Source organism: Melozone crissalis, unplaced genomic scaffold (genome assembly GCF_028551555.1).
Source record: "Melozone crissalis strain CALT ecotype California unplaced genomic scaffold, PUWL_Pcris_2 ptg000014l_1, whole genome shotgun sequence".
NCBI lineage: Eukaryota > Metazoa > Chordata > Aves > Passeriformes > Passerellidae > Melozone > Melozone crissalis.
In genome coordinates this window covers 13,637,622-13,663,353 of record NW_026535792.1, presented here as the reverse complement: position 1 = coordinate 13,663,353, position 25,732 = coordinate 13,637,622, and the positions used below count along the sequence as shown (strand labels likewise).

The window sequence follows — 25,732 nt, the reverse complement described above, 5'->3', positions numbered from 1 at the left end:
GAAATAATTTCCTTATTCTATTATAAATCTATTTCTGATTACCTAAAAAGAATGTTGAAACACATGACTTTCTAGAAAAAACTTGGTTCCAAAGATGAATCTCTGAAAAGGCTCATTCTGGCTTGCACTCATCGAAAACCAAGGCACTCAATATCAACATTTTGGCAATTCTAATAACAAAGACTGCCAAAAATATGTTGTCTATCAAATATACATGGAAGAAAGATGTTAGAATATTAAGAACAGATGTCACAGATATCTTTGCAAATACTCATGCTCCCCTAGTACTCTGCAAGGCAATATGTACAAAACCTCACTGAAAGATTAAATTAATGCATCTTGTTCAAATGCTTCCAAGTGTCATAAATGTATTTAAACTTACTTGTGTATGTAAACCTATACAATATGTACCTTTAAAGCTGTTAGAAAGGAGGATTGTGTCATAATTTGACAATGGCCTTGTATCTTAAAGCTTGAGCTTCAACAGTTCAATAATACAGTAAAGACTACTTTTTATAGGATGTTATTTAAACCATTTTGTCATGTGTGTTTGCAAGGCTTTCCAGTTACTGAATATTCACTTATTCACATTTTAATTATTATTCTACTGAGAAATAAAGTTTATAAAAAGATTCCTTTTAGAAAAGCATCTAAAGAACCTAATGAAAGGAATCTTTCTATAAGAATAGCTTGTTCTTTAAAATTAAAAGGCCACTTAGAAAACCAAATTATGTTAAGAGTTCATTTGATCAGGCACAGAAAATGCTTTCTTCCTCTGTTGAATTTATTTTCAGTATTAAAATTCTAAACAGTAAAAATCCAGCAAATTTCCAAACAGAAAATCATGGGAATTGGCTGATTTATCTATTTGTAAACACAGAAAGCATTGGATTCTTTATAACTGACAGAATTAAGAAAATATTTTACCTTTAGGGCTGATGTTCCAGATTTCAGGCATAGAAACTCACCTTAGACAGCTGAAGCCAAGATTTTCACCTATGATTGTTTCAGGTGATAGTGTTAAAGAAAAACAAACAAACAGCCCCCAAACACTACTGAGTATTTTGAAGTTCATAATAAAATAATGGGCAGTGACAACAATGTGTTTCTAATAGGATGACATTTTCAAGTAACAGCCAAGAAGCCAGAGCACAGCAGTTTAAACTAATGATTCTGTTTTAGGTTTTCCTACTGAAATCAGAATTTCAGTAAGAAGTGGATGATGTCTCTCTAAGTTAGGCCGCCAGAGATAGGCACTCATATGAACATGCAGAGCCAAAACAGCCTTGTCTTTATTTTAAGTTTAAACATGTCTCCATGCTAAACTCAGCTGAAGATTTTGTGAGGTAAAAGATTTGCTATTTCATGTTTAAATTACTGCACTGAACTTAGAAACGTCACGTTGTGGATGATGTAAGAGTAAGGTAATGATGTTACAGTAAGACAATACACTCCCAAAACGTAACAGTAGCAACAACACTGGCATTTTCTGTCCTTTAAATTTTTTTAAACGGAGCTTATTTCTTCTTACCGTGCATTGCTGACAGGATAATCGCAACACAGCGCTGACAACACAGCACGGATGCTCTGGCGGCCCCGGGCGCCCTCAGCGCGGGGCTGTGGAGCCCCAGGCGGGCCATGGCGGCCCGGCCGGCGCTGCTCCGCGGCACAGCCCAGGGAAACACGGGCTCTGCCCATGGCCACCGGCATGTGTGAGGCCTTCATGGCACACGGGCACATCTAATCTTCTTTTCGAGAGCACTCATTCACAGCCTTTGCCGAACCAGGCTCTAAAACACGATTTCTCTTTTAAAATCACCCCCTTACAATTAACAGATGTGAAGGCAAACTTGGCACGTACAGAAGGCTTAATTTTTTCCCCCTTTAAATAACCTGTTATATCCAGTTTCCGCAGCAATTGTAAGAATGTTTACATTGCGGAGTGTTGTTTTTTTGTGAGGTTTTTTTTTTCCATTTCCCTCTTTTAATAATAGAAAGCAGACGCGGCTGCCCGGTGCCCTCAGGAGGCCGCGCCGCGGAGGGCGCTGCCGGCTCCGCGCGGCCGCTGGGGCGGCAAGGGGCGCTGCGCGGGGTTATGGATTCTGCTCTATCTGCACAGCCCCAGGGCCCCATTCCGCACGCCCTGGCTGCGCTCCAGCCCAGGCTGTCAGCCAGGGAGAGCACAATACCTCCAGGCTATGGCCCATTTTAAGTTTCTCCTCAGCTCTCAGCGAGCTCCTCGCAGCCCGGGGGAGGCCACGCCGTCCCATCCCGGCCGGAGCCGCTGTCACTGTGACTGTGCCGCCCCTCACAAACACGGTCCCCGAGCCGGGCCGCTCCCCTCAGCCCAGTCCGGGCTGGGGAGTGACCTGCAAAGTGTAACTCTCACTTCGTGGGTTTCCCCTCTTCTGAAGCTCTGTAAGGAGGTCTGATATTTAATTAAATTATTAGAGAAAAACTGGATATTTATTACATGATTATATCAGCTTGGCTGAACATCATAAATCTACAAAAAATTGTGTTAGAGTTGGAGTTAAGGCGTAAGTTAGTCAGCAGCTACAAACAGACCAGCTATATTCCTCAAGCAATGGGAACAGAAATAGGATCAGGCAAAGTTGCATATACCTGTGCTATCAATAAAAATATCAAAAGATATTTTCAAACCCTCTTAATATCCAAACTTTATCATGGTTAGTCTACTGACATGAGGTTACTCTACCCAGCACAACACTGTTCATTAGCAGGGCTTCATTAACCCAGGCAGAGCTTGTGCTAATGAGATTCCATTGCTTCCATCGCCCTGTCAAGCTGGGCAGGGTTCTGGGGTGCTGCCTGGTGCCTCGTGGCATTACCAGGAGTGCATTTATTTCACAAAACACTAGCTACAATTTTCAAACCCTAAAACAAATCCCAAACAAGGCCATTTTTGTTGAGAGGAAAAAAAAATTGGTTTCCCTGTACCTTAGATTTTAAAATTACTGTGGCAGCCTTGAAACATTGGCACAACAACAAAAGCCACTAAATGCCTTGTATGGCACAGCTCTGCAGGGGGGAACAGGGTGATCCCAGAGGAGACATCAACTCTTCAGACAGAAGCACAAATTGGAATTTTCCTGAGGACACGACTCAGTCAGACATGACCTGGGTTTAAGCACCTAGTCCAACCACAAAGCAGGTGAAACAAATAGCAACACTGATTCAGATTGATCACCCGAGTCTCAGTTGTTCCAGCTGTTCTGAAAAACACATTCCTCCTGGCAGACTGTGTGCCAGACCCAGTATTGTCCTTACACAGCTGGCAAAGAACCATAAAGGCAGCATAGCCATCACTCTGGGACTGCTCCAGCTAAATAGAAAACAGGAGTGTGTATCCACATAGTAGCCTGGTTTAACTAGTCAGTACTAGTTGGGTGATCCTGTACTATATATTCCCACCTTTAATAACAGTAAAACCATAACCTGGGAAAACATTTCCTGCTGCAGTGGCAGGCTGTAAGTGGGTCTCCTCATGCTCCATGGGCTAGACACGGCCCTGTGGTCCTTGATCAAAGCCCATGTACAATGTATTGAAATGCTGTTTGATCCAGGGCAGCCCTGTGACATATAGCACTCCCACAAACATGCTCTTACATTACTACCACAGATATCCATCTCACTGCACTGTCCAGGGAACAAAGTATGGATTTCATATCAAGTTCTGTGATAAAGTGTAACCTGACTCTCATGTCTCCTCTACTCCACCAGTGAAGCTATTTACTTAGACATCAATTTAGCGGGGAACCTAAGTTAAGTATGAGCTAGGTTTAACAATGAGTGTCATACTGCCCTTCCTTACACATCTGGAAAAGGTGTACTGGGTTTTCATCCTAATCTCTACATCACAGAATCTTAGAGCCTCCAAATATTTTTGAGCTATCCTTTCTTACACACAAAGCACAAAAAAGAGCACACCAAGTCCTCTGGAGCACTTCCCTCCAAAGCTGTGGCAGAGAGTTATGGACCACATACACAAGCCAGACAGATGTGACACAGGCTGAAATACAAACTGCTGCTCTCTCCAGACCTATGAAACTTTATCTCTCATCTCCCTTTTTTTAAAAGATAGGAAGAGTGCAGATCAGGTGACTCTCCCACAGAGCCATTCCACAAGTAAAAGCAGAGTCTGATCTCTGGAGAGGAGGGGGAGCACCTACTCTAGGAAGAAGTGTGTGATACTTCATAAGACAGGCATAATGGATGAAATATGACATGGCACTTTGCCAATTACCTTTATTCTAAAAGCCAAACACAATTGATAACCATGAGAACTGCTTGCAAGATAGAGAACAGAGCTCTTCTTAACATCTGTCTAATATACCTGACCTGTACTCTTTTCTGCAGGAGGATTCTGATAACCTAATAACAATATATGCTCTTTGCTGCTTTGGTTCCAGTTGTGGGGTTTGGTTGGGGTTTTTTGATTGTTTGTTTGTTTTAAACAAAGTGCAATTTTTAAAGAAAGTGAGAGCTTCACCATCTAATGAAGTATTTACTTAACATTTTTCTACATCTTGCTTTCTTTTCATTTTTCAAATTTATCTGCATATAAGTATGTGGCACATGAGCACAAAAGTCAGTCTGTAATATATGTACTACCTAGAAGTTTGTTATCTTTGGATCTCTACAAAACTTAGTAATCATTTAGGAAATAAAAACATTGAAATAGAGAAATGAGTTAACATTTTAAATGTACATATGTCAAGGGTCTCAACAGCCATTAAGTACAAACCTATAAACTTCATTTCCTCTCTACTATGTGGTAGTTTGAGTCAAACTAAGGGTCAAGATAGAGCTTGAGCTCTTTTGCCTTTAGACAAAGCACAAAAAGAATGCATAAAGAGAATTTTCATCTGCTACAAATGATTTGAAACAAATTTTATTACTGTTTTTTATCAGCATTTTTCCTCCTTGGGGAAAAGTAATGTTGGAATGGGGCAGAGCCGATAAGCAAAGCACTTACCCATACTGCCCCATCCTTTCAGGAAGACAAGAAAACAAAACTACAGGAGGAAATCGGAACTATCAATGTATTTCAGATTCAAGATCTGATGAGCCATTTCCCCTGAATTCCATGAGCATTAAGGTATCCAAAGCACACCCTCAGGTTTTAACCACAAATACAACTGGAAACAGTGGCTGCCCTGTAACAGAGGGGAATGGTGCAGTCATGGCATGAGCAGCACACACAAAACATCCCCACATCCCAATTATCCATTCACCTCTTCAATGCAGAGCTGTTCCCTGCACTCAGTGCTCTGGGAGCACCTGCAGATGAGAACTGAACACTGTCCCATGGGGGATCATTCAACAGGTAATTCCTCTGTTAGAGCTGCTAACATTCACAACCTACATTTCTCCCTTAAATTTATCCATTCTGCTTTATTCTCTGTCTTTGCTCAAGTGCACCCCTCTGAGTAATAAACTTCTAAATAATTTGTCTTCCTCCTCTGTTTTCCTATAACAATGAATTAATTGCACCCTCTGAACTATAACACTACAAATTTCCGGTGCATAGTTTTAGCAATAAAGAATTAGGTATTGCAATAAATACAAGGATAAAACTAAGGAAAATTAATTACTAAGCTATAGATCAATGAGCAAGAGGTGAAACCACCAAAGAGATGCTCTTATTAGATTATCAAACTCAAAGCTGATTTATAGCTTTCGGTGTGCTTCCTTATCCATCACTTTTATAGTATGTAGAATGGGTTACAAAGCACAAATTGCCTTGTTTTAATTAACAGTGAAGTTTTGGATAGCATTGCTATCCTGATCTTAGTCTAGGTTACTTTTTTGTTTTCAAAATATGAAAGCAGAAAACATACTTTATCAACCTGAGAGAGCTGTGACAGAACTGAATACAATACACTTGTCAGCCTACAACTTCCTGACACGCTTGCCTAGGATTTGCCCAGAAATGAAAAGCTGTGCAGCAGCCCAGCTGAAAAGGCCTTGAGAGTCTCAGAAAAGAGAAAGCTGCTTGAGCCAGCAGTGTACCTGTGGAGCTTGGAGGAGACCCAAGGGGATTGAACAGCATCCTCCAGTACCAATAAGGACATCAGCAAAAGAGGCAGGCATAAGCTGAAACAAGAGAGGCTTTGTCCCTGCCCTCACAGGAGGACAGCCATACTTGGGAACAGGTTATCCTGAGAGGTTGTATGGTCTCCTTCCCTGGAGGTCTCCAAGGAAGTCTGGGTTAAAGCTGTGAGCAATGTCACCTGGCCTCAGAACTGACTGCTTTGTGCAGGATCCCAGCCAGGAGCTCTCCTGAGGTCCCTTCTAACCCAAACTGCCACATGAGCCCAGCCTGATACAGGAACAACTTTACCAGCCAGCACAAGAAAGACTTTCTGAATTGCACTCACTGATGGCTGCCTCTCCCACCTCTGAAAGGGATGATGACCTGTAGGTCAGACTAACACAGTAGTCCCCTAAAACTTTCTTAATCCAGTGGTATGGCACAACTCAGCCAGTGCCTCAATAACGCTGGCAGCCAGCTAACACTTGTGCTCCTGCTAGTGACAGCCAGGGCAGGGAATGCAGAAACCTGCTGATGTTGACAGGCTGGGCTGTGGGGAAGCATTAATTAAACTGAAAGTGGAAATTGAAGATTACTAAATACTGAGTACATTTCAGAAGAATTCCTCATTTTGTCCAGGGCTCCAGCAACAAAGGTACATATAATCTCAAAATAATGATAATAATTATTACTATTATTTTAAAAGCATGAATAATTTTAATATAATGTGGAAATAACTTCAACCTCAGAGACATGATTCACTCCTCCTGAAATCAGTGGTTTTGCAATTAGAGCCCACAGTAGAGGCTTCTCTAAAGAATACAGAAAAAATACAAAAACTGAGCATATTTTTGCTAGCTATTGACTCCTCACAGTTGTAATACTAGGATCAGATCTGAGCTGCAACCAGTATTCCATTCAGTCTTGTAGCTTCATTACCACCTTTTTAAAATACTTTGGTAGGTATAAACATCTCTTCACTATTTGTAAGGGATACCACATTCTTAGCACTATCATGTTACCAAAAGTAAAAAAAAGATAAAGAAAGTATCTTCTAAATATTAAGAATAACTTTTAAAAATTATTATTTATAATTTTCTTTTCAGCACAATTTAAGTGGTTACCATAGCTGGAATGAAGTACAGTGCACTGCCAGGAATTTCAGAAAAGTCCCTTCCACCCCAGGCAAAGTTCAGTTGCATTCTACTTTAATGGCTTCTGGCAAGCTTGCATTATTGTTTTTGTACAAACAGAAGTAAGTTTGGTACAAATAAAAAATGGAACTTTATGTGAATGAAGCAACCATCAAATTCCTTAATCTTCAAAAGAAACTGTATCCCTGAATAATTAACTATGATGTATTTATAAAACTAGAATAATTGAAAACAGAATTCTAAGTTGATTCATGTGGACTGCGCTGAAATATTTATTATTGCAAGTCCAGAAGATCTGTCTGGATTTTGTCACTGGAAATGTCTAAACTCAGTGTCCAGATGTTTATTTAAGTTGCTCCCACATAGTTCTAATGTCAATTACCAGGGGTTATCAGAGAGCATCACTGTGTATCTTCCTTGACTAATATTCTCATTTCTTCTGCATCTTTGATGTTTTCTTTCATTAAAATTCCTGGCTTACAGCCACAAAAATCTGCCATGCAGGCAAAAAAACTGGTCTGCAGACATGACACATGGTGATGCCCAGTGTCTGTGCACGGATAGTATTTATCATCAGCTATCATTTAAGCAGTCCTATAATCAGTCCAATGCCAACTTAAAGCAGTTCTGAGTAAGACACATGAAACCAAGGCTCAGGAAATTCTAATCAATATAAACTAACCTGGGTCAGTAAAGAAAATATTATTACCTATAAGAAAGGCTTTATGAATCTGTGTGGCTTGGGTTTGGTTTTTTCCCCCCATAAGGAAGAAGAAGGGAAAAAGCCAATGACAAAATAATTTCACACATAATTACAAATGGAATGGATGGATCTGTAACTCTGGAAACCAGAATTACATCAAGACTTTTATAGTAACCAGGAGACAACACAGACCACTCATAACAGTGACTTAAACAGAAAGAGCTTATCACACAGTCCCTGAAGGTTTCATACATTCAAATACAAATAATGGCCAGAGAGCACAGCTTATGTTTTTATATATATCTATTATCTGTTCCCAAAATCAGAGGGTTCATTTCGTTGTAGGAAAATTCTGGAAGATTAATTTTTAAAGATTTGTAAGAAAACAGAATAAAATCAATATTAATTCAATATAAGTGGCATTAGAGCTATAAGAGGCTGAAGGAAAGAGAGCCAATGCCATTTCATGTTTTCAAGTTAGTGCCCAGGTACTAATACCAGGTTCCTCCCTTGGTGAGGAATTTTAGTTCTCATTGCTCTATAAGAGACAGGCACCTGGCTACTTCAATGGAAAACTGACTTGGGAATGTAAATCTCATTGACTGTGCAATTTACTCTCCTTACAGTGTCAGTTTGGGAAGGTGCATCCACCTTCACAGCTGACCATTCAGCCTTGCAGTGTCTCCCTCACCAAGATCTCCTACAGATGGTGTCACTGCACCTCCAGACTCAGTTGTGATTTTGCAGGACAAGGTTTGTCACAGTATTTGGACCCAGGGCAGCACAGGTTGGGCAGGGCAGATGACAGCTTCAGTTCAAAAATGGGTGCAGGAGATCTTGTGCTCTTAAGCCAGAGCTGCAGTACTTCCACCATTGTCTGACTACTCTCTGAGTAAATTTAATGTGTGTGTTACTGTCATCAAGTAACAATTGAGAAAACTTTTTTTTCAGGAAAAAAAAAAGAAAAAATGCACAGAAATTTTACAACTGAAATTTCTGTTTAGAAGTGTGTAAAGAATATCTCCTATAAAGAACTCAGCTTCAGAGTCTCGGCAAACCTTGGACTGCAACCACTTGCCACATTATATCACTGTCTTGATCTAATAAGCAAGTACATTAATACCAGCTGTGTGGAGAGAGGGAGGAAATAGGAATATGTTCATTAAGCATTATGGCTCCACTTATATCCCTCAAGATTTCAGTGGAGATCTGCCAACTCATGCATGACACAATTATAGTCTCCAATATAAACCTGAAAGAAAAGCAGCAAGGGTGTCAATACAAATTCCTACAAATTTTCCTGTCAAGAAACCACTCTTAAACTCACTGCTGCAGGACACATTCACGCATATTTAGGTGATTAGAAGTGAAATGCTTAGTTCAATGATTCTAGCAAGTTGAAAATCAATTTGCTTCCCACACACATTTCACTGGGTTCATTTGTGTCTCCTCACATCCAGTAACTGGTTCACAACTCTTATTCACAAATTGCCTTGCACACAGAGATTAAACAATACACAGAGCCAATATCCCAGTTCAACAGAGCTCTTGCACATATATGTTCCTAGAGGAATCCAGCTTTGACTTCAATTCAGTATTACAGTGAAGCTTTCATGCTTCACCCAATCAAAGGACAATTCAGTGAAAGCTTAATAACCAAGTGATCAGAACAGCTGCTTTAAACAAGAGATTACTAAATGCCTCTAAAGCTTTGCATACATAATAATAATAATAATTACAGTGTGGATTTACAAAGTAGTCAAATGCAGTTGTGCATCCATATCCCATGAAAAGTCAGTGTGATTGGAAAATGTTTGGGCTGTAGTCAGCTAACATTTGCCCACCATAGTGGTAGCAATGACATAGCACTGCAGAGAATGAGAACAAAACACATTCATTAGCCGACTGAAAAACAAACAATACCACAACAAAACAAATGTATTCACACAGCTGTCTTTTCTACTTCCCTTTCACTCCCAGAACGTGGGAGTTCACAACCTAAACCCAAACATTAGGAGACCAGGAAATCTCAATGGTCTCTCCACACATACCACCTAAAAGCAGTGAATTTGCAAAAACACCTGTAAACCACAAACGAAGGGAAACCAAGGGTCAGTTAACACATCCCTGGAATGAGACCACAACATGCAACGCCTACACCCTGAAAAATTTGTCCTTAACAAAATACTTTGGAGAAATTATGCTTCTTTCTTATCCTGCTCTGAAAAAGCAGCAGGGCTGGGAAAGCTGAGAAAAGCTGCCTTTTCCTACAGCAGAGTCCACAGGATAGGACACAGCTTTGTTCCAACACAGTACTCTGCTTGTCCTCCTAAAGCCATTCATTTTCCTTTGTAATAAAAGGCCATTTGCAATTCCCCTGGCCCAAGTACACTCCTTGCAAACACTACCTTGCTAAAGGCAGAGAAGGAGCCAGACACCACTCAAACTGTGCCAGAATTGGGTCCTGCTACAGATCATTTCCACTGGCAAAACCCAGCACGGCAATGACAGAGGCTGCAGGCTCCTGGAGGAGCTGGCGCTGCAGGGGAGCTGCAGAGGAGCAGAGCAGCCGCCATAGGCACAGCCGGGACTGCTCAGGGAGGCTGCTGAAGGCTGCCAGCTTGTGGTGTGCCTGCAGATCCACACTGAAACCCCACACTGCTGCCCGGGGCTGCTCAGGGATCAGCTCTTGCTGGGGCTTCCCGCTCACCTTCTGATTCATCAGTCAGTAGTGTCTGGGTAGTGTTCTGCCTGACTCCTGATACTGTGTCCCTGTGGCAGGTTCAGAAATTCCACAGCTTCCAAGTTCTCTCAATTTACCAGCCCCATTTCCTCCACACAGGAGCTCACAGCTCACTGTCACTGACTTTTTGTGATCACATGGCCCTTAGTAGTCCACTCTCAACAGAACTCTAAAAAACAGGAAAAGCAACTGTGTCTTTTCTACCCTTAGTTATTCTCAAGTCTGCCAAAAATAAAGTCCAGCAGTATTTAGACTTTTCTTCAAATGTTATTTTCTAAATAACTAGCATAAATTTTTAGGTGGCTAAATTCTCTAAATTATGTTATCACTATAGCAGGCAAACCAGTCTACATGTTCTTTCCCTCAGGAAAGGTTAAAGCTGCTGCAGCACAGAAAATCTGTTTGAAGGCTTTTCTTCTGAGCAGTTTGGGAATCAGGTGCCCCAGCAATGCAGAAACCAAGGGCCTACAGCTGGTGCTGTGCAGATCCTGCCTCACTGCTACAGCTCTCTGACCCACAGGCCACATTGAAGCTGTGTCTCTGTGCCATCTCTCAGACCTGCAAGATTGGCCAGCTTAAGGTCTTTCCTCATCCATCTGCATCCCCAGCTTTCTTTTCCAATACAGCAATAGTTTCCTAGCTCTATCTCCATGTTTTCCTTGTAAAGCACTGAAGCAAAAGAGTTCCCATTCTCTTCTAAATTTTACATGCTCAAAACAAAACATTATTCACATGAACAACTTCAAAAATATATTAACCATTCTTTATTTTTACTGTGTTAACAGCCCATTCCAATATGGCAGTCCATTCTCAAAACAGAGAGCAAGCTCCTCAGCTCTCAAGATACATTTTGACATGATCTGGAGCTGGGAAACAATGAAATACACAACAGCAATACCACACTCAATCACAATTTTTTTCAATGTGACTAAACCATTTAATGATTCATCCTTTCATTATCCAGCAAATCCTTTCATGATCCTCTTGTGCTCAAACCTTTCACAGACTTCAGGAATGCACATCCTCAACACAGGACTCTTTAAACTTGACTTTGCTTTCTTATCATTCACAGAATCTTAATTCCAAGTGCACACCTCTGCTCAGAAGCAACAACCCCCAGGAAAGCTTCAAAGTTTTGCAAACTTTAAAATAATAAATTAAAATTCATACCTTTAGCTTGGTTTGGTATTCACAGAAGACTCTCCTCCACAAGAACTCCCCAAAACTGCCCTGACCAGCTGCTGATCGTTTAATGAGCACTTAATGAACTTCACCTGCTACCACAGTGATTGCCACCCCACCCTACCTCCTCTTAAAGGGGAAGTTTGCCCATTCAGGGATCATTTTGGCAAAAACCCAACCTGTTGAATGCTATCAAAATAAAGGTCAAGAAAACTGCCTCTGATTTACAAAGTTTAGAGAGCAAAAGTATGTGTTAATAGCACACACAAAATAAAAGAGTTGGTTTAGTTAGCAGAAGTGTGTGCTTAGCAGAAGCCTAGGTAGAGGTAAATTTGAGTACTCCAGAAAACAAGTCCCTAACTGCATAGCTTTGTGTGAATTCCTCCAGCACAGAAAAGCAGGCAGAGAGAAAACACACACACAGCATCTCACAGAGGTGTGAGAGCACAGCCAGTACAGGTAAGGGCAAGGATGCAAACAGCATGAAGTGGTGTTTTATGTTTCATGAAACAGCAGAGGGAAAGCCAATACAATTCTGAGGCTGCTTGTCCTTGAGCAGTAGAGACTGCAGTAATGGGAGGGCTGATGACAAGATGCAGCTGGACAAGCAGGTGGACAGGCAGCATGGAAAGCATTGATCTGAGAGATGAACTGCACCCACTCCTCTGGCCTGTGAGTCAGAGCCACGTGCTGAACAGAAATAGACACAACTGAGATCCAGTGGGTCATCAACAGGGATGCTGAGGGATCAATGTGAATGGCTGAAAACAAGCCAAAGAATTGTGCTGACAGAGGCCAGTGATGGTGAGAAGCTGGGAGGATGAAGGAGCATAGACAAGAGAGGAGGGGAAAAAAACCCCAAGTATGAAAAGAAGGTAGAAAGGTGAGAAGCCCTGGAAATGACAAACACCTGACATCAAATCAGGAAATAAGAAAAGCCTCAGGAGAGCAGTCATGGCAAAACTACAAAGATATTGAGGTCTCTGTGAGGTTCTCAATGGACTGAGGCACATAGGAGGCACACAGCTGGTACTTAGATGGAGTTCCAGAAAGCAAGGTAAGATGGCAGTGGCAGGAGTCACACACAGACACACACAGCAGCCTGTCATTTGGAAAGGGAATGGGTGCAGGGAGGCAGAATATTGGGTTTAGTGACAACAGGTGAGCCTAATGAGAAAAAGGGAAGAGCAGCTGATGAGAAGCCCACGAACAATGAGAACCAGAAGGCTGCAAGAGAAAAGGGTTCAAGAAAGAGAAGGAGATGATCTAGTCAAAAAACATCACAAGTAGCTTAGCAGCAGTTGCACCTGTCCAACTGCAGTGCCAGGTAGGGACTGTGCCACAGGGACTGCCCAGGAGGGCTTCTGGAGCACTTGGGAGAGTTCCTGCCTGCTGGGGAAGTGCTGCCTGCACTAAGAAGTGGCTGAGACCTTCCTCCCACATTTTCATCCCATGCAGCTTTTTCAATGACTTGCAGCTGGAGCAGCCTTGGTTTCCAAAGACATCATTCCTGCAGGAACATCCAGGGACAGCCCTGCACACACAGCTGTGGCAACATCTTGGAAAACAGGTTGCCAGGCTATACAAGGAATCTCTGAGGTTTGCTTTAAGGAACTAAACTCAAACCAGGCTCAGAAAATCCTAGTCCACAGTGAAAATACCATTGTGAAATACTTGTCAGGTGTGTTCCTTATCTTTCAAAATTCGTATTATTATTCATGGTCGTGTAAGGAAGATTGGTTTTTTGTCCTCAAATAACAGCCAAAACTTAAAAATACACACAACCCTTCCTCCAAGAAAACCAGAGGGTGGATCTCTTAATTTACAGTATTGGACTATGACAAATAGTACATCCAAAGTATGAAAGCAGTGTACAAAAATACAGAAAAACATAAAAATCTTTAATAAAAATAGTAAAGTCTTCAGATGAACTTGATCTCTTGATGTGCTTTGCCATAATAACTAAAAACCAAACAGCAGAGTCCCTAAAGCCCAAACAGAATTTGAGTAACAAAGTAACTTTAAATTCTTAGCTATTCACAAGGTAAGGGCAGCAAGTGTTATTTTAAGGTGCAGGCAGAGAAACAAGTTCTCATGTGGTAAGAAGTTACCTTACAGCCTAAAGATCAGGTATTTATTGTGACTCTCTGGGCAGGTATTGTCACCATACCATGAAAGGTAATATTCAATAGGTAAAAGAAATAGCTCACATTTATACAAGACAAGAGCTTTCATACCTGTGAGCAGTTCACAGGCACCTCAGCTTTTTTTATGGACATGTTTTGTGCCAAAGCACTTTGCTATCACATTTCTGCACAGAAGAAACTTTCTCTTATAGCTGACCCATCCTAGCCTGCAAAACTGTATTAGAGAGCTTACTTTGCTAAAGCTGAGAACTGTGGGGCATTCCACAAGAATTAACTGCCCCAAGGGCTCAAAAAACAGTCCCCAAAGAAGACTGATAAATAATTGTGACATGTATATTTATGATGTCTACAGTGAACCCTTCATGGAACTGTCATGTGAAATTTTTAAGAAAAAGCTGACAAGATGAAGCATTCTCAATATTCAGGTTTGGGTTTTAAGAAGTACTGCATAAAGATCAGTTACACAGCTCATCCACAGACAGCCTTCCATGCATTCAGTCTTCTGAAAAGTAATCTTCATCTCTCACTTCTCTGTACTGCATTGAGGCCTCCCCCTCTGGTTCAAACCTGAGCATTTTTATATTCAGTCTCTCTGCAAGCTTCTGTGCTGCAAGCTTGGCTTGCATTTCCTATGTCAGGAAAAAAAAGGACACAGGTTAGAAAAAGTGTTCATTTGTCATTCTCATGAATAAAGTAATATACTAAAATATAAACTTGAAATAATAATAATAATAATAGCAATAATAATAGCAGTAATTCCAAAGTGGGCTTAATTAAAAGTTTTAGCAACTAGCAAAGAAATTTCAGGTTTCTTTTCAGACTTATACATAACTATGCTATTAACATTTGACTCTTTTTAATAAGAGTTGAAGTTCTCCATGTGGCAGCCCCCACCTGTGATACAGTAATGTCAGTTTTAACAGAACACTTCTACAATAGTGTCTAATTTAAACATTAGCCTGACACTACCTGGAAAGTCAAAATCCATAATAACAGAATTTAGAGCCTCAGAACCTGGATTCTTCAGACACAGAATAAATAAAGGCAAATGTAGATACTTGAATATTTTAAGAATAAAAAATACTGCTAGGCCTTCATTTATGCAAGGACAAAAGCTCTGTCATCACTAATAGGGAAGGTGTACATTTAAATTTCTAGTCAGAGGTGAGTGCAATAAGGTCAGCATATTAACACAAATACATTTTGTTTAATGTAGGACTAACACTTTCAGAGAGCAATAATACATTCTTTAATTATATCATGAAAAGAACCAAATACAAGCCTAAGTGCCTTTCCTCAAAGTCTTCCCATTTCAATTCACCTTTATGAAGAGATCCCTTTATCTTTTCTGTTTTGGGAATGATCCTGGTTATGTAATTTTCAGACCAGATTGTAAATTCATACCTCATAAGCTTCTTTTTGCTGTATCTGAATTGCTATGGATTCCTCTATGGATAACAGCTTGGCAGGGGAGTGGTGCAGTGGTGGCAGTCGAGCTGCTGTGATATCATCCAAATGTTTCTTATCTCTGAGTCTCCTCTCTTCTGGAGGAACTGGAGAGCCCAAACCCCCGGGTGACCGACTGGAAGAGGAACCATGAGATGATCCACTCTGCTCTCCTGACAGTCTGGAAGACACAAAACACCTGTGTTGTGATCCAAAGTTGCATCACAAGGTTGAACAACTCCAGTTTCAAAACTTATTTTTAACACCTCAGAGTTGAAAATAAATCTGAAGTGCTATGAAAACACAGACAAATAAAAGTAAACAGCACTCAGAGAAAACAGAACTATTTCTCCACAGAGAGACAGTATCAAAAGTTACTCCTGACAATAAACCAAACTGGTTTGCTGATTTATTAGCAAACGGAAGTAGCAATGCTGTGGGAGTCACACAAGGTACAAACTGTTACTGCTACCAGAACAGACAACATAGACTGCAATTCTCCTAAAAGTGCAGAAAAAGCAAAACAATTCCAGCTATTAAAGTTCTACATGCTCCAGAACTGATCCAAAAGATTTACAATTGTTTAGTAGTTTTGCACTTTAAGCTATGAAATTCTCTGAAGATTCATGACAATTGTTTCAGATGGGTAGAATGAAACAACTGCTCAGCACTGAGATTCTGTGGCATTTAAAGCTACAGAGCCAACATATGAACCTTGTGTGTCATGAGACTTTAAATCTCTTTAATCAGCACTAGAAAACAAAGCCATCATGCTTGTCCTGTACCATTTCCCATTTTATGCACGCAGAAAAGATCTGTACTCACGCGTTTGTTTTAAATTTGGGTTTTTTTATGATTGGATTCTTGGCTCTGGCCTCTAGAACTTCAATATAATGTGGTGTCTTGGGATGCTGGCTTCCAAATACATTGCCCTTGTGTTTTGCCATATCCTGCTGTTTTTCCAATATTTTTTCACTGTTTTCCCCATCTGCAATTGTAACTCTTTGAAAGGCATCAACCAAGGCTTCTTTACTATTGTCCAAAGCAGCTGTACTTTCTGTCCCATCCTCAGTGTTGCTCTGGGACACTTGCTGATCACTGTTCAGGTGATTGCTTGTGGATGACTTGGAGACATCTTCACAAAAACTATTCTGATTCTTTGTAACAGTCTTTGCTTTATTATTTTTCCTCTGAGTCCTTTGATTTGTGGCATCTTCTTCTTCCTTCTCCTCCCTTTCAGCAGAAGTGTCAGAAACGTCCTTAATGTTAGAGTTTTCATTAATGACTGAGGAATCTGCACTGTTCACTGTGTCCTCAGTTAGGACAACTTTTTGTTTGCTTGTGTTAATCTCCTCCTGTTTTGTCTGAAACTCCAACCTGACAGCAGATAACAGCTCAGCTGTCCTGGCTACTTCTTCCTCTTGGGAAATGGCAAGCCGCAGCTTTTCAGCAAATTCAGAGATCTTCTTACCCTTATCTGGAAGCCTAGCAATGAACTTCCTAAAACAAACAAACAAACAAACATTATTATGAACAATCCTATTTCAACCTGAGATACAGAAGTTTTATTAGAATAGCTAATGGAGCAGGTTTCACATTACAACATCAGCTTATTTACATATTAAACTTCTGAAACACAGCAAGATGCAAAGCACTTGCAGCACAGCACTACCTACATGTTGTCAGTGAAACACAGGAGCCATGAAATGGTTTGGGTGGGAAGGGACCTTAGAAATGATCTCGTTCCACCCCGTGCCGCAGGCAGGGACACCTTCCCGCAGGCCAGGCTGCTCAGAGCCCCACACAGCCCTGAACTCCTGCAGGGACAGGGCAGCCACAGTTTCTGTTCCAGTGCCTCCCCATCCACAGGGCATAACTTATTCCTTCTGTATCTAATCTAAACCTACTTTCTTTCATTTGAACCCCTTCCTTCCCTCGTCCCTCACGACATACTCCCGCAAATGGTTTTGCCCCATCGTTCCTGTACACTCCCCTCAGGATCTGCAAGGCCGCAGATTGGGTTACCCCAAAGCCTTCCCTTTTCCAGGCGGAACAATCCCAATCCTCCCAGCCTCCCCTCACAGGACAGGTGTCCATCGCTGTGCCCGCGGGCAGCAGAGCCACACGCCATGTGCAGCCTGAGCGCTGCCCGCACCCGCAGCCGCTGGAGCCCGGGGCTACCCGCGCCCTCCCCGGCCCCGCAGGCACCGAACGGGAGCGGGCGGCTCGTCCTCTGCCGCCTGCAAGGGGACGGGCGAAATCGGAGCGAAGCCCGGCCCGCTCCTCGGCGCCCGCGCCCCCGCTGCCCTCACCGGTCGGCCAGCAGCCGCTCCTGCCGCCTCAGCATCTCGCGGAGCTCGGGCAGCGCCCGCCCGCGCAGCCCCGGAGCCGCCGCCATGGGCACCCGGCGCAGCCCCGCGGGCCGCCATCTTGCCGGAAGTGACGGCGCGGCGGCGGGGCCCGACCTGCTCGGAAGGCGAAGGACGGCGCGGCCCTGGGACAGCACTGAGGGAGAGCCTTGGGCTGCGGCACCGCGGCCGCTCTGCCCCGCGCCGGGGACCCGCCTTAAATCCTACGAGAATCGCATCAACAGCTGGGAAAGCTGCGGTGTGTGCCCTGCACGACACGTGCGGAGCAGCGCTGAAAGCCTTTGGGTTTGAGTTTGAGAGCAATTTGACACCTTTTAGCAATTTTTGAGTCAGCACTACAGCAGACTTTAACTTTTCCCCCTCCAAAGTCCACACAATACCACACAATCTGGTACTCTATCGAAGTTTCTCGACATCTTTTATCTGTTACGCCCTACCTGGATCATCCGTGGAAAACCCCCTGGGGGAGTTCTGCCCATGATTCAGGGAAATCCCCGAGTTTTTCTCAGCGGGCGACCCCCTCCAGTTACAGGACACAAGTTCATTGAATTTGCTGCCTGTTGCACAGGTTTAAGTCACGCACCTCTGTCACATTTGTGCTTCCCGCAAGAAGGAACACTTGGTCCTGCGGGTAGGAGAGAGTGGGGAACACGGCACGGAAACTGCTCCTGCCAGCAGGGAAATGAGAATCTAGAAGGAATAAACTCATTAGACCACTGCTCTCATAAAATGTTCAGCTGCTTTGTGACATGTACAGAAAAGCAATGCCAGTATTTGCAACAAGCATTTATGTGCTAAACTGCATAAACACAGAGAAAAGTAAAGCAAAAAATGAAGAGAATAAAGTGTTAATAACATGACTTCTGGGAATCCTGCCTGATCATTCTGTACCTCACTTGGAATCCTGTTCACTGAGTCTGTATTTGTCCAAGTTCACTGGGAAGGAATATTGTTCATATTTACAATTTGGGAGTGTTAAATTTTGGAATATCATTGTCTGTTTACAGGTAGCCCACAGTTCCAGAATGATGAACAAGTGGCTGAAATTTGGAAGGTGCTGGAACAAGTACATTGGTTGTGAACAAGAGGGCAGTATGTATACACCTTGCTACTGAAACAGCATCAACTTCAGTAAAAACTTGAAGAAGGAAAGATAGATGTAGTAATTTAGTATTATTATTCAACTTTATAAAATGTTACTTCTTTTCATTAGGAAAAGGAGCAAAAGAAACTTTAGATTGCAGGGATTTTTTCTGGGCCGGGGGGGGGGCAGGAACTACCATTACCATTTCTCTGCTCAGGAATTTTGAGGAGGAGAGGAAACAAGGTACATATACAATGTAAATCACCCCCAAAGTAACAAGAAAAATGGTATGAGTATTTGGAATTTAACTGAATAATTTTTATATCATTTAGAAAAAAAAAATTCTTATCAGCATGATGCAGCTTTGTAATAATTCAATTTATTTTCCTTAAAAAAACCAACTCCTCCCTTAAAATTATTTCTCAAAAAACCTCCCAAACACTTCAAAAGCAAATCTATATGTATTTATACTTATCAATGTATTGGGAAGCAACCATCAGATCATTGCATTGCCTACATACCACATGCCTTTAGAGAATATTGTAACCTCACAGATGTTCACTTCTATGTATTTTCTCTTTAAATCACCAAGTCTCTTTTTATTTTTAAAATATTCACATACCTTGAGTTGTAAATGGCTCCTGTGTCCTTCTTTTCTTCTGCTCCTTCCATGTTGTGCTTGAGGCGGGGCTGGAAGGGCCTTAACTCAGGTCTCTCATGCACTTTTCCTCTTTTATACATGCAAATAGCCCCAGGGGCTGAACAAGAATGAAGTAAAATGTAAATGGAATGAAACTCTCAGCATGTCGATCTCCATTCTGTGGAGCAGGGAGTTCCTGTGCAGAATTACAGACTTCATGCACCTCTCATCTGTCCATATGCAGAAATGTTCAGATGTCAAATATTTAAAGCTCTCTGAAAAGCATCTGTATCCAGCTCCCAGAATCCCATGCTGTAGGTTCAGCACCAAGCACTGCCCATCTCAACAAGATTTTATCAGGGCTTGTTGGCAATCTGAGCTGAATACACATAAACAGGAAAGCAGTATTTGAGTTAAAAACTTGACATTCTTCCTGTGAGCATTACAAACCTGTGACACTGTGATTATCGTGTTTGCACAACCTCTTCTTTAGCTGACATGTAGACTGCTTTATTGTTATAGTCTTAAAAATAAATCTCTATTATCAGTGGATATAAACTGTAAATAAAGATGTGCCAGAACCATCCCAGTCTCATCCTGCTGAAGCCTGGAGAGCATCATCCCAGATGGATTCAGATGTTATCTGGATGATCTGAAGCTGTTGGGCTTTTTTCCAAGAGCTGTGCTGCCCAGTTTTTGTTTATCCCGTGTAAGTCAATAGTTTTTTATTTCATGAAAGAGTTCATCTACTTTTGTGACTTGGCTTTGGGAGTCTTTAGCCAGGGAGTGCCTTCCTGTTCTCAGGAGCCCGTGTGCCAAAGGAAACACCGACGGGAACATCGAGGCTCCGCAGGAGCCGCTCTCCAGTCCCACATGTTTGGAACAAACAAGGTTGTGAACAGCAAGAGTCTGCAACCTTTTAAGGTAGGTTTTTTTCCAAAAGACTGTTGACACAACAGAACAACAAGTTTAAATACAGTGTTTATTGCAATTTATCCTTTTCATGTCCTACATACCGGATGTATTAAAAGCATACATGTAATACATTATTTGTACAGCATATATGAAAAGTGTATCCCAAAATACTTTCCAGAGTATCTGGAATAAATCACAAAAGAATACTTATCATGGTACAAATGTAGTCATACAATTGACTTACATTTAGTGTACTTTCTGGGACCTTCCTATATGGCTTTTATTGCTTTTTACAGAAATTTTACTAGTTTCTAATGTGATAGTACTAATTAACTCAGTCTCAAATTGAGAAAATTTATCCAGAAGTGTTACAGTCTTTCAGTCAGGTTTGTTATTATCTATGCTAGTTTACATTACTGCTCATTTGACTGGAAAGCTCTACATTTTTATGTAACACAATGATATAAATACAGTTCCTCTCCTCTTCTTCAGTTACCAAATTTGCACCAGTAGTCCAATCAAGTGATAGTCATCCAGCTCACTGCATGTCAAAATGCTCTTAAAATACAGCTTTGACTTTAGTCCTTATTTGGTTTAGAAAAAAATACTGTATTTCATCAAACAGTCAAGACAAAATTTACACAGAACACCTTTACAGTAAAAACTTAAGGCCTTGCTGCATTCCTCCTAAAGTGTTGAGCAGATTACCATAATGTTGCAAGTCTCAGAGTCAAAAATAGCTTGCAGCATTTTCAGGAGATTCTCAGGAGTATATTAAATGTAGAATGAACTTCCTTTGAGTCTGTGTCAAAACAGTATTTTGATACTTACCCTGCCCTCTACTACCATTCATTGAGCACCTCACAGTCATCAGGCTCTGTTTCCTGACTTCTGGCCAAAATCAGAGGGGTAAAGAATTTTCACTTTTTTAAACTTGTCAGTTAATGTCTTTTACAGCAACATGCATTTCGTTTTATCTAAAACTACCACCTTCATCCATTCATCTTAAGTTCGAAAGTAATTCTCACAAAACATGGTCCAGAATTCAAGTCCTTAATTACAGAGGGACTGTTTGGACACAGAAATGCTAAAAACATTCTGTAAGACCTAAAGTTGCATCCCTAATGGACATTAATATACCTGTTGGGATTAGTTTTTAGTGTCCTTTTCTTCAAAAACAGGTACTGTCCAAATATTTGCTGTTATCAGCCACTAGATGGAGATAAGATTTCATGGGTACAAAGCTTATCCCTGAAATCAGAGTTGTTATTCATCTTCTTGTGTGTTCAACATTATTATTTAAAATACAGCTTTAGTAAGTGTACTTGATTTGAATAGACAGGACTGAATTACATTAGGCTGGAGATAAAAGCAATCCCTTTGTGAAGCTCTGTGGCAATGTGAGCACCTCCTAGGACTGACACTGCATGAAATATTGATCATACAGAACCTAAGTTGTTTGTTTTCTGCTGCAGGTACTGTAATTAGAAAAAAAAAGAGTCCTTCATTCATGTTAACAGAATTTAAATAATATATTCCTACTTCATTTTAAACTCACTAAGAGTGGAAGAGCAAAACAAGATGTAAATAATACCCTATATATATTTAAATTAGTTCAGTACTAGATACAGTCACTCCCGCTGCTACTTTGAAGCCAAAGATAAGATTTTTAAGTGGTTTGGACAAAAAAAAATAATACTCAAAACTCCAAATCCTGATTCAGGATTGCTATTGCTGTTGGAATTGCAAGGACTGCTGCAGGTTGCAGTAGGCAAACTTTTGTTTAATTAAAACTCCTTCCTCGAATGAAAAAGTAAATAAATAAAGTGTCAGGGTTTTTCCTACACAATTGCTACTGAATGTGTCACCCATGGTCACTCTGTCCCATGACTGAGGAAGTGCAAACCAGTGCCTCAGTCCAGCAAAGCAAATTCCATTATAATCTGCTCTATCCCTTACTGTTTTGAGCAGCAAACACAATATTCATCTGCCATGTATTGAGGGAATTGTTTTAAACAGCCCAGTTCATCTCTCCCTCCCAGACAGAGTGCTGGGTACAAAAGAGCTGCTCCCAGGGGAAGAGGGCCCTCAGCTGCCCCAGGTCTCTGGGACAGGTGTGAGCCACCCTCAGTTTGGGCAGATTCGGAGCTTCCACACAAATCCCCTCTGCCAGCACAGCTTCAGGTACTGCTCCAGTAGTACTGACAACAGAATACATTAGAGCTTCATTACTCAAACAGAATAACAACACAATTAAAGAGAAAAAAACCCAACAACTGTACAGCTATACAAGTCCTTACAGGCATTTGAAATGACACATTGCACTAGACAGCTTCTAAAGAAGCAATATTACCTGACTGCTGCTTCGCTCAGCCTGCTGCTTCCCTATTCCCTCACAGTTAACACCAGTAGTAACTTCAGAGCTGCTTTCAGGATAAATTTAACAAGACTCCATGCTGCTGCTCTCCTCTAAACTGATACAAACTTATCTAACCAAGCTGCAAGGCGCAAAGATCTGCTCATATTTGGAAAGCTGGCTGAACTGGGCTCTCAGGATGTGCTGCTCCTTGTGCTGAATTCCAGCACTCTCTTGAACGGCGTGTACGTCCTCACCGGCCTCGGGCTTTCAGGAGCTCTGTGCTCAGAGCTTGTGCTGTTCAGGAGACAAAGAGAAAGCTTACAGTGTAAAGGTCAGATATCACACAGCTGTAATGCCATGGCAGTGAACTTGTGCTCTTGTGTTGATATTGACAGGCTAAAATTAAACTTATCAGTGCATTTGGTATGTTCCATATTTCTTTTCTATAATGCCACAAAGAGTATTTGATAAAAATCGTGGCAGATACTGACATGTTTACAGGCCAGCATTTGCTGGTGCTCACAGTGGAATGCCCAGGAATAAAGTTATTAGGATTAAGAGTCCTGCAACAAAGAAAGATAGTGGTATTGCATTTAAGAACACAATTAATCATTAAGAGTAATTCCATGAAATCTAAACTGCACAGAGGTGCATTCCTTCAAAGAGATAAATCTCAAAAAGAGGAAAAATATCAGATAAGTAGGGGCTGTGCTTACATATGGAGGGGCCTGAGAGAGGGCAACAAAGATAGGTTTCTGTTGACAATCTGAGTGACAAAACAGTGTATTCAAGGTTCCAAAACACATGCCATTAAAATATGCTCTAAGCTGGACTCCAAAATTAGTGTATTTTTAAATTATGAAGTAAATTTTAGTTTGCTTGCTGATTTCATAGGCTAATTTACATTCCTTCAAACTAAACAATTCCATTTGCAGAGCAGTTACAAACAACAAGTTTACTTACTGGTAATAAAAGTAACGTGAAGTGGTCCTCTTTATTTTACTGGTTTATTTCCTGTTTTGCTCTTCCCTGTGGGGCCTTTTGGGGAATACTGAAGTGCAAGTGCAGAGCCCTGCTCCCAGAGCTCAGTGCCCTGCTGCAGGCTCAGGGCAGAGAAAACAGGCGAGAAGGGGAGGCACTTACACCCGGGCTTTCCAAAGCCAGGCTCAGAGCCTCTGGCACCACACCTGGACTTTGCAAAGCCAGGCTGCAGAGCCACTGTCACTACACCTGAGCTTTCCAAAGCCGGGCTCAGAGCCCTGGCAGCACACCTGAGCTTTCCAAAGCCAGGCTCAGAGCCCTGGCAGCACACCTGAGCTTCCCAAAGCCGGGCTCAGAGCCCTGGCAGCACACCTGAGCTTCCCAAAGCCGGGCTCAGAGCCCTGGCAGCACGGAGCAGCCGCAGCGTTCCGGTGCAGCCGGGGCGCTGTCACGGCACTGTTTACCCGGCAATCCTCCACCCCAAGCCAGGAATCTCCAGAATGCCGCAGCACCCCCCCGTGGGTGTTCCCTGCTCCCCAGTGCTCCCCGTCACACCTCGGGCACAGAGTGAGGTGTGCCCCAAGCCAGGGCTGGGCAGCCTTAGGCAGAGCTGTCCCGTGCCCCCAGCGCTGCCAGCGGCCACTGCACCAGAGCCAGCCACACCTCACTGTCCCCTCTCTCAATTCTCGACTGAAATTGCATTACTGGCAATAACTACTCCCCACAAGTTTGCAGTATGTTTGCATCTTTAAGAAAAAAATAAATCCCGAACCATAAATCACTTATGTAAACTGCACCTAGGAGTGAAGTGCTCTTTTAAACTCCACATCCAAACAGTTCATTAGCAAAATGATTCACTAACACTGATAAGGGACATTATGAGGAATTTTCTTACAAACAAGCAGAAAAAGTAAATACCTGTATGGAAGATCACATTCTACACCAGTATCTCTGGTCTCTATATTGGTCTTTTGTTGGTTTTCCATTAAGTAGTCCAGTTTATCTTGCAATTCTTTATTCTGGGAAACAGTAATTTTCATCACAAGTTTATTTTATTTATGGTAATTAAACAAGGAAATAAAATTGCACATTGCCCTTTCCCTAAAAGAAACAGTGTAAAAGTAGGTACTGATAAAATAAAGGAATCCTTAATTCTGGAAAGAATATAAATTAAACCAACAGTTTTATTCAGAAGCTTCTGGTCTAAGTCATTATAAAACCATTAGAAAATTGTAAGTTAAGAAACTTAGAGTGAATATTGAGACTTTATTGCACACACTCCTGACTATGACTGGTGTCATATGTTTAATTTCCATTTGAAGAACAGCAAATACATACAGTGATTGTACATTCAGATAGCACTGGATGACAATGGTTCAAATTAAATTTGGTTTCATAAAATAATCACAATAATGTAAACTTAAAATGTAATGCCTTACCTCACATTCTAAGAAAGAGATTTTGTCTAAAAGCTGTATTATAAATAATTCCTTTTCTTTTACTTTCTTCCTTAGCATTTCAATCTATGAAGAAAAACAAAGACATTTAGTCTGATGGGGATGGGAAAAGGAAGAAAAGGATCTCGGTATCACAGGAAGAAAACATTTAATATTATTTTTCAGAAACAAATGAATACCTGTAAGTACTCACAAACTGCTTTAATCCCTGGATTAGCTACCAGATGTAGTGGACTTTTACTAAAGTGAATTCATTTTGCATAACAGCTAAAGGGAAATCAAGGAACACTCAGAACACATTCATTTTTTTCTGGCAGTCATTGCAAGAATGACCATTTCTGAATACTTTGATCAGATTTTCCATGCATTCTTACCAGTCACTTTTTAACTCTGTACATTAAAATCAAAACTGTGAACAAACAGTAACATCCTCTTCACCAGTGTAAAATTTTTCAGCATATCTGGAAACCAATGATTAATATAAATATTCCCAT

At 41.4% G+C, this 25,732-nt stretch overlaps 1 protein-coding gene across 4 annotated transcripts in view; it reads right to left on the bottom strand.

Annotated features, from left to right (window-relative positions):
• Positions 1-12,309: 12,309 nt before the first annotated feature.
• The window catches only part of MYZAP (myocardial zonula adherens protein), a 52,573-nt gene continuing 39,150 nt past the window's right edge, over positions 12,310-25,732 (bottom strand). For 3 of the 4 annotated variants that reach the window (XM_054272580.1, XM_054272581.1, XM_054272582.1), the window contains exons 11-13: positions 25,221-25,304; positions 24,700-24,800; positions 20,182-23,094 (exon numbers count right to left, since the gene is read on the bottom strand). In XM_054272580.1, coding sequence (XP_054128555.1) covers positions 22,992-23,094; positions 24,700-24,800; positions 25,221-25,304 — 288 coding nt within the window. In that variant the 3' untranslated portion in view covers positions 20,182-22,991. Of the gene's footprint in view, positions 14,617-15,391; positions 15,615-16,258; positions 16,934-20,181; positions 23,095-24,699; positions 24,801-25,220; positions 25,305-25,732 lie in introns of those variants that run through there. The other variant, XM_054272583.1, reaches the window with a different exon arrangement.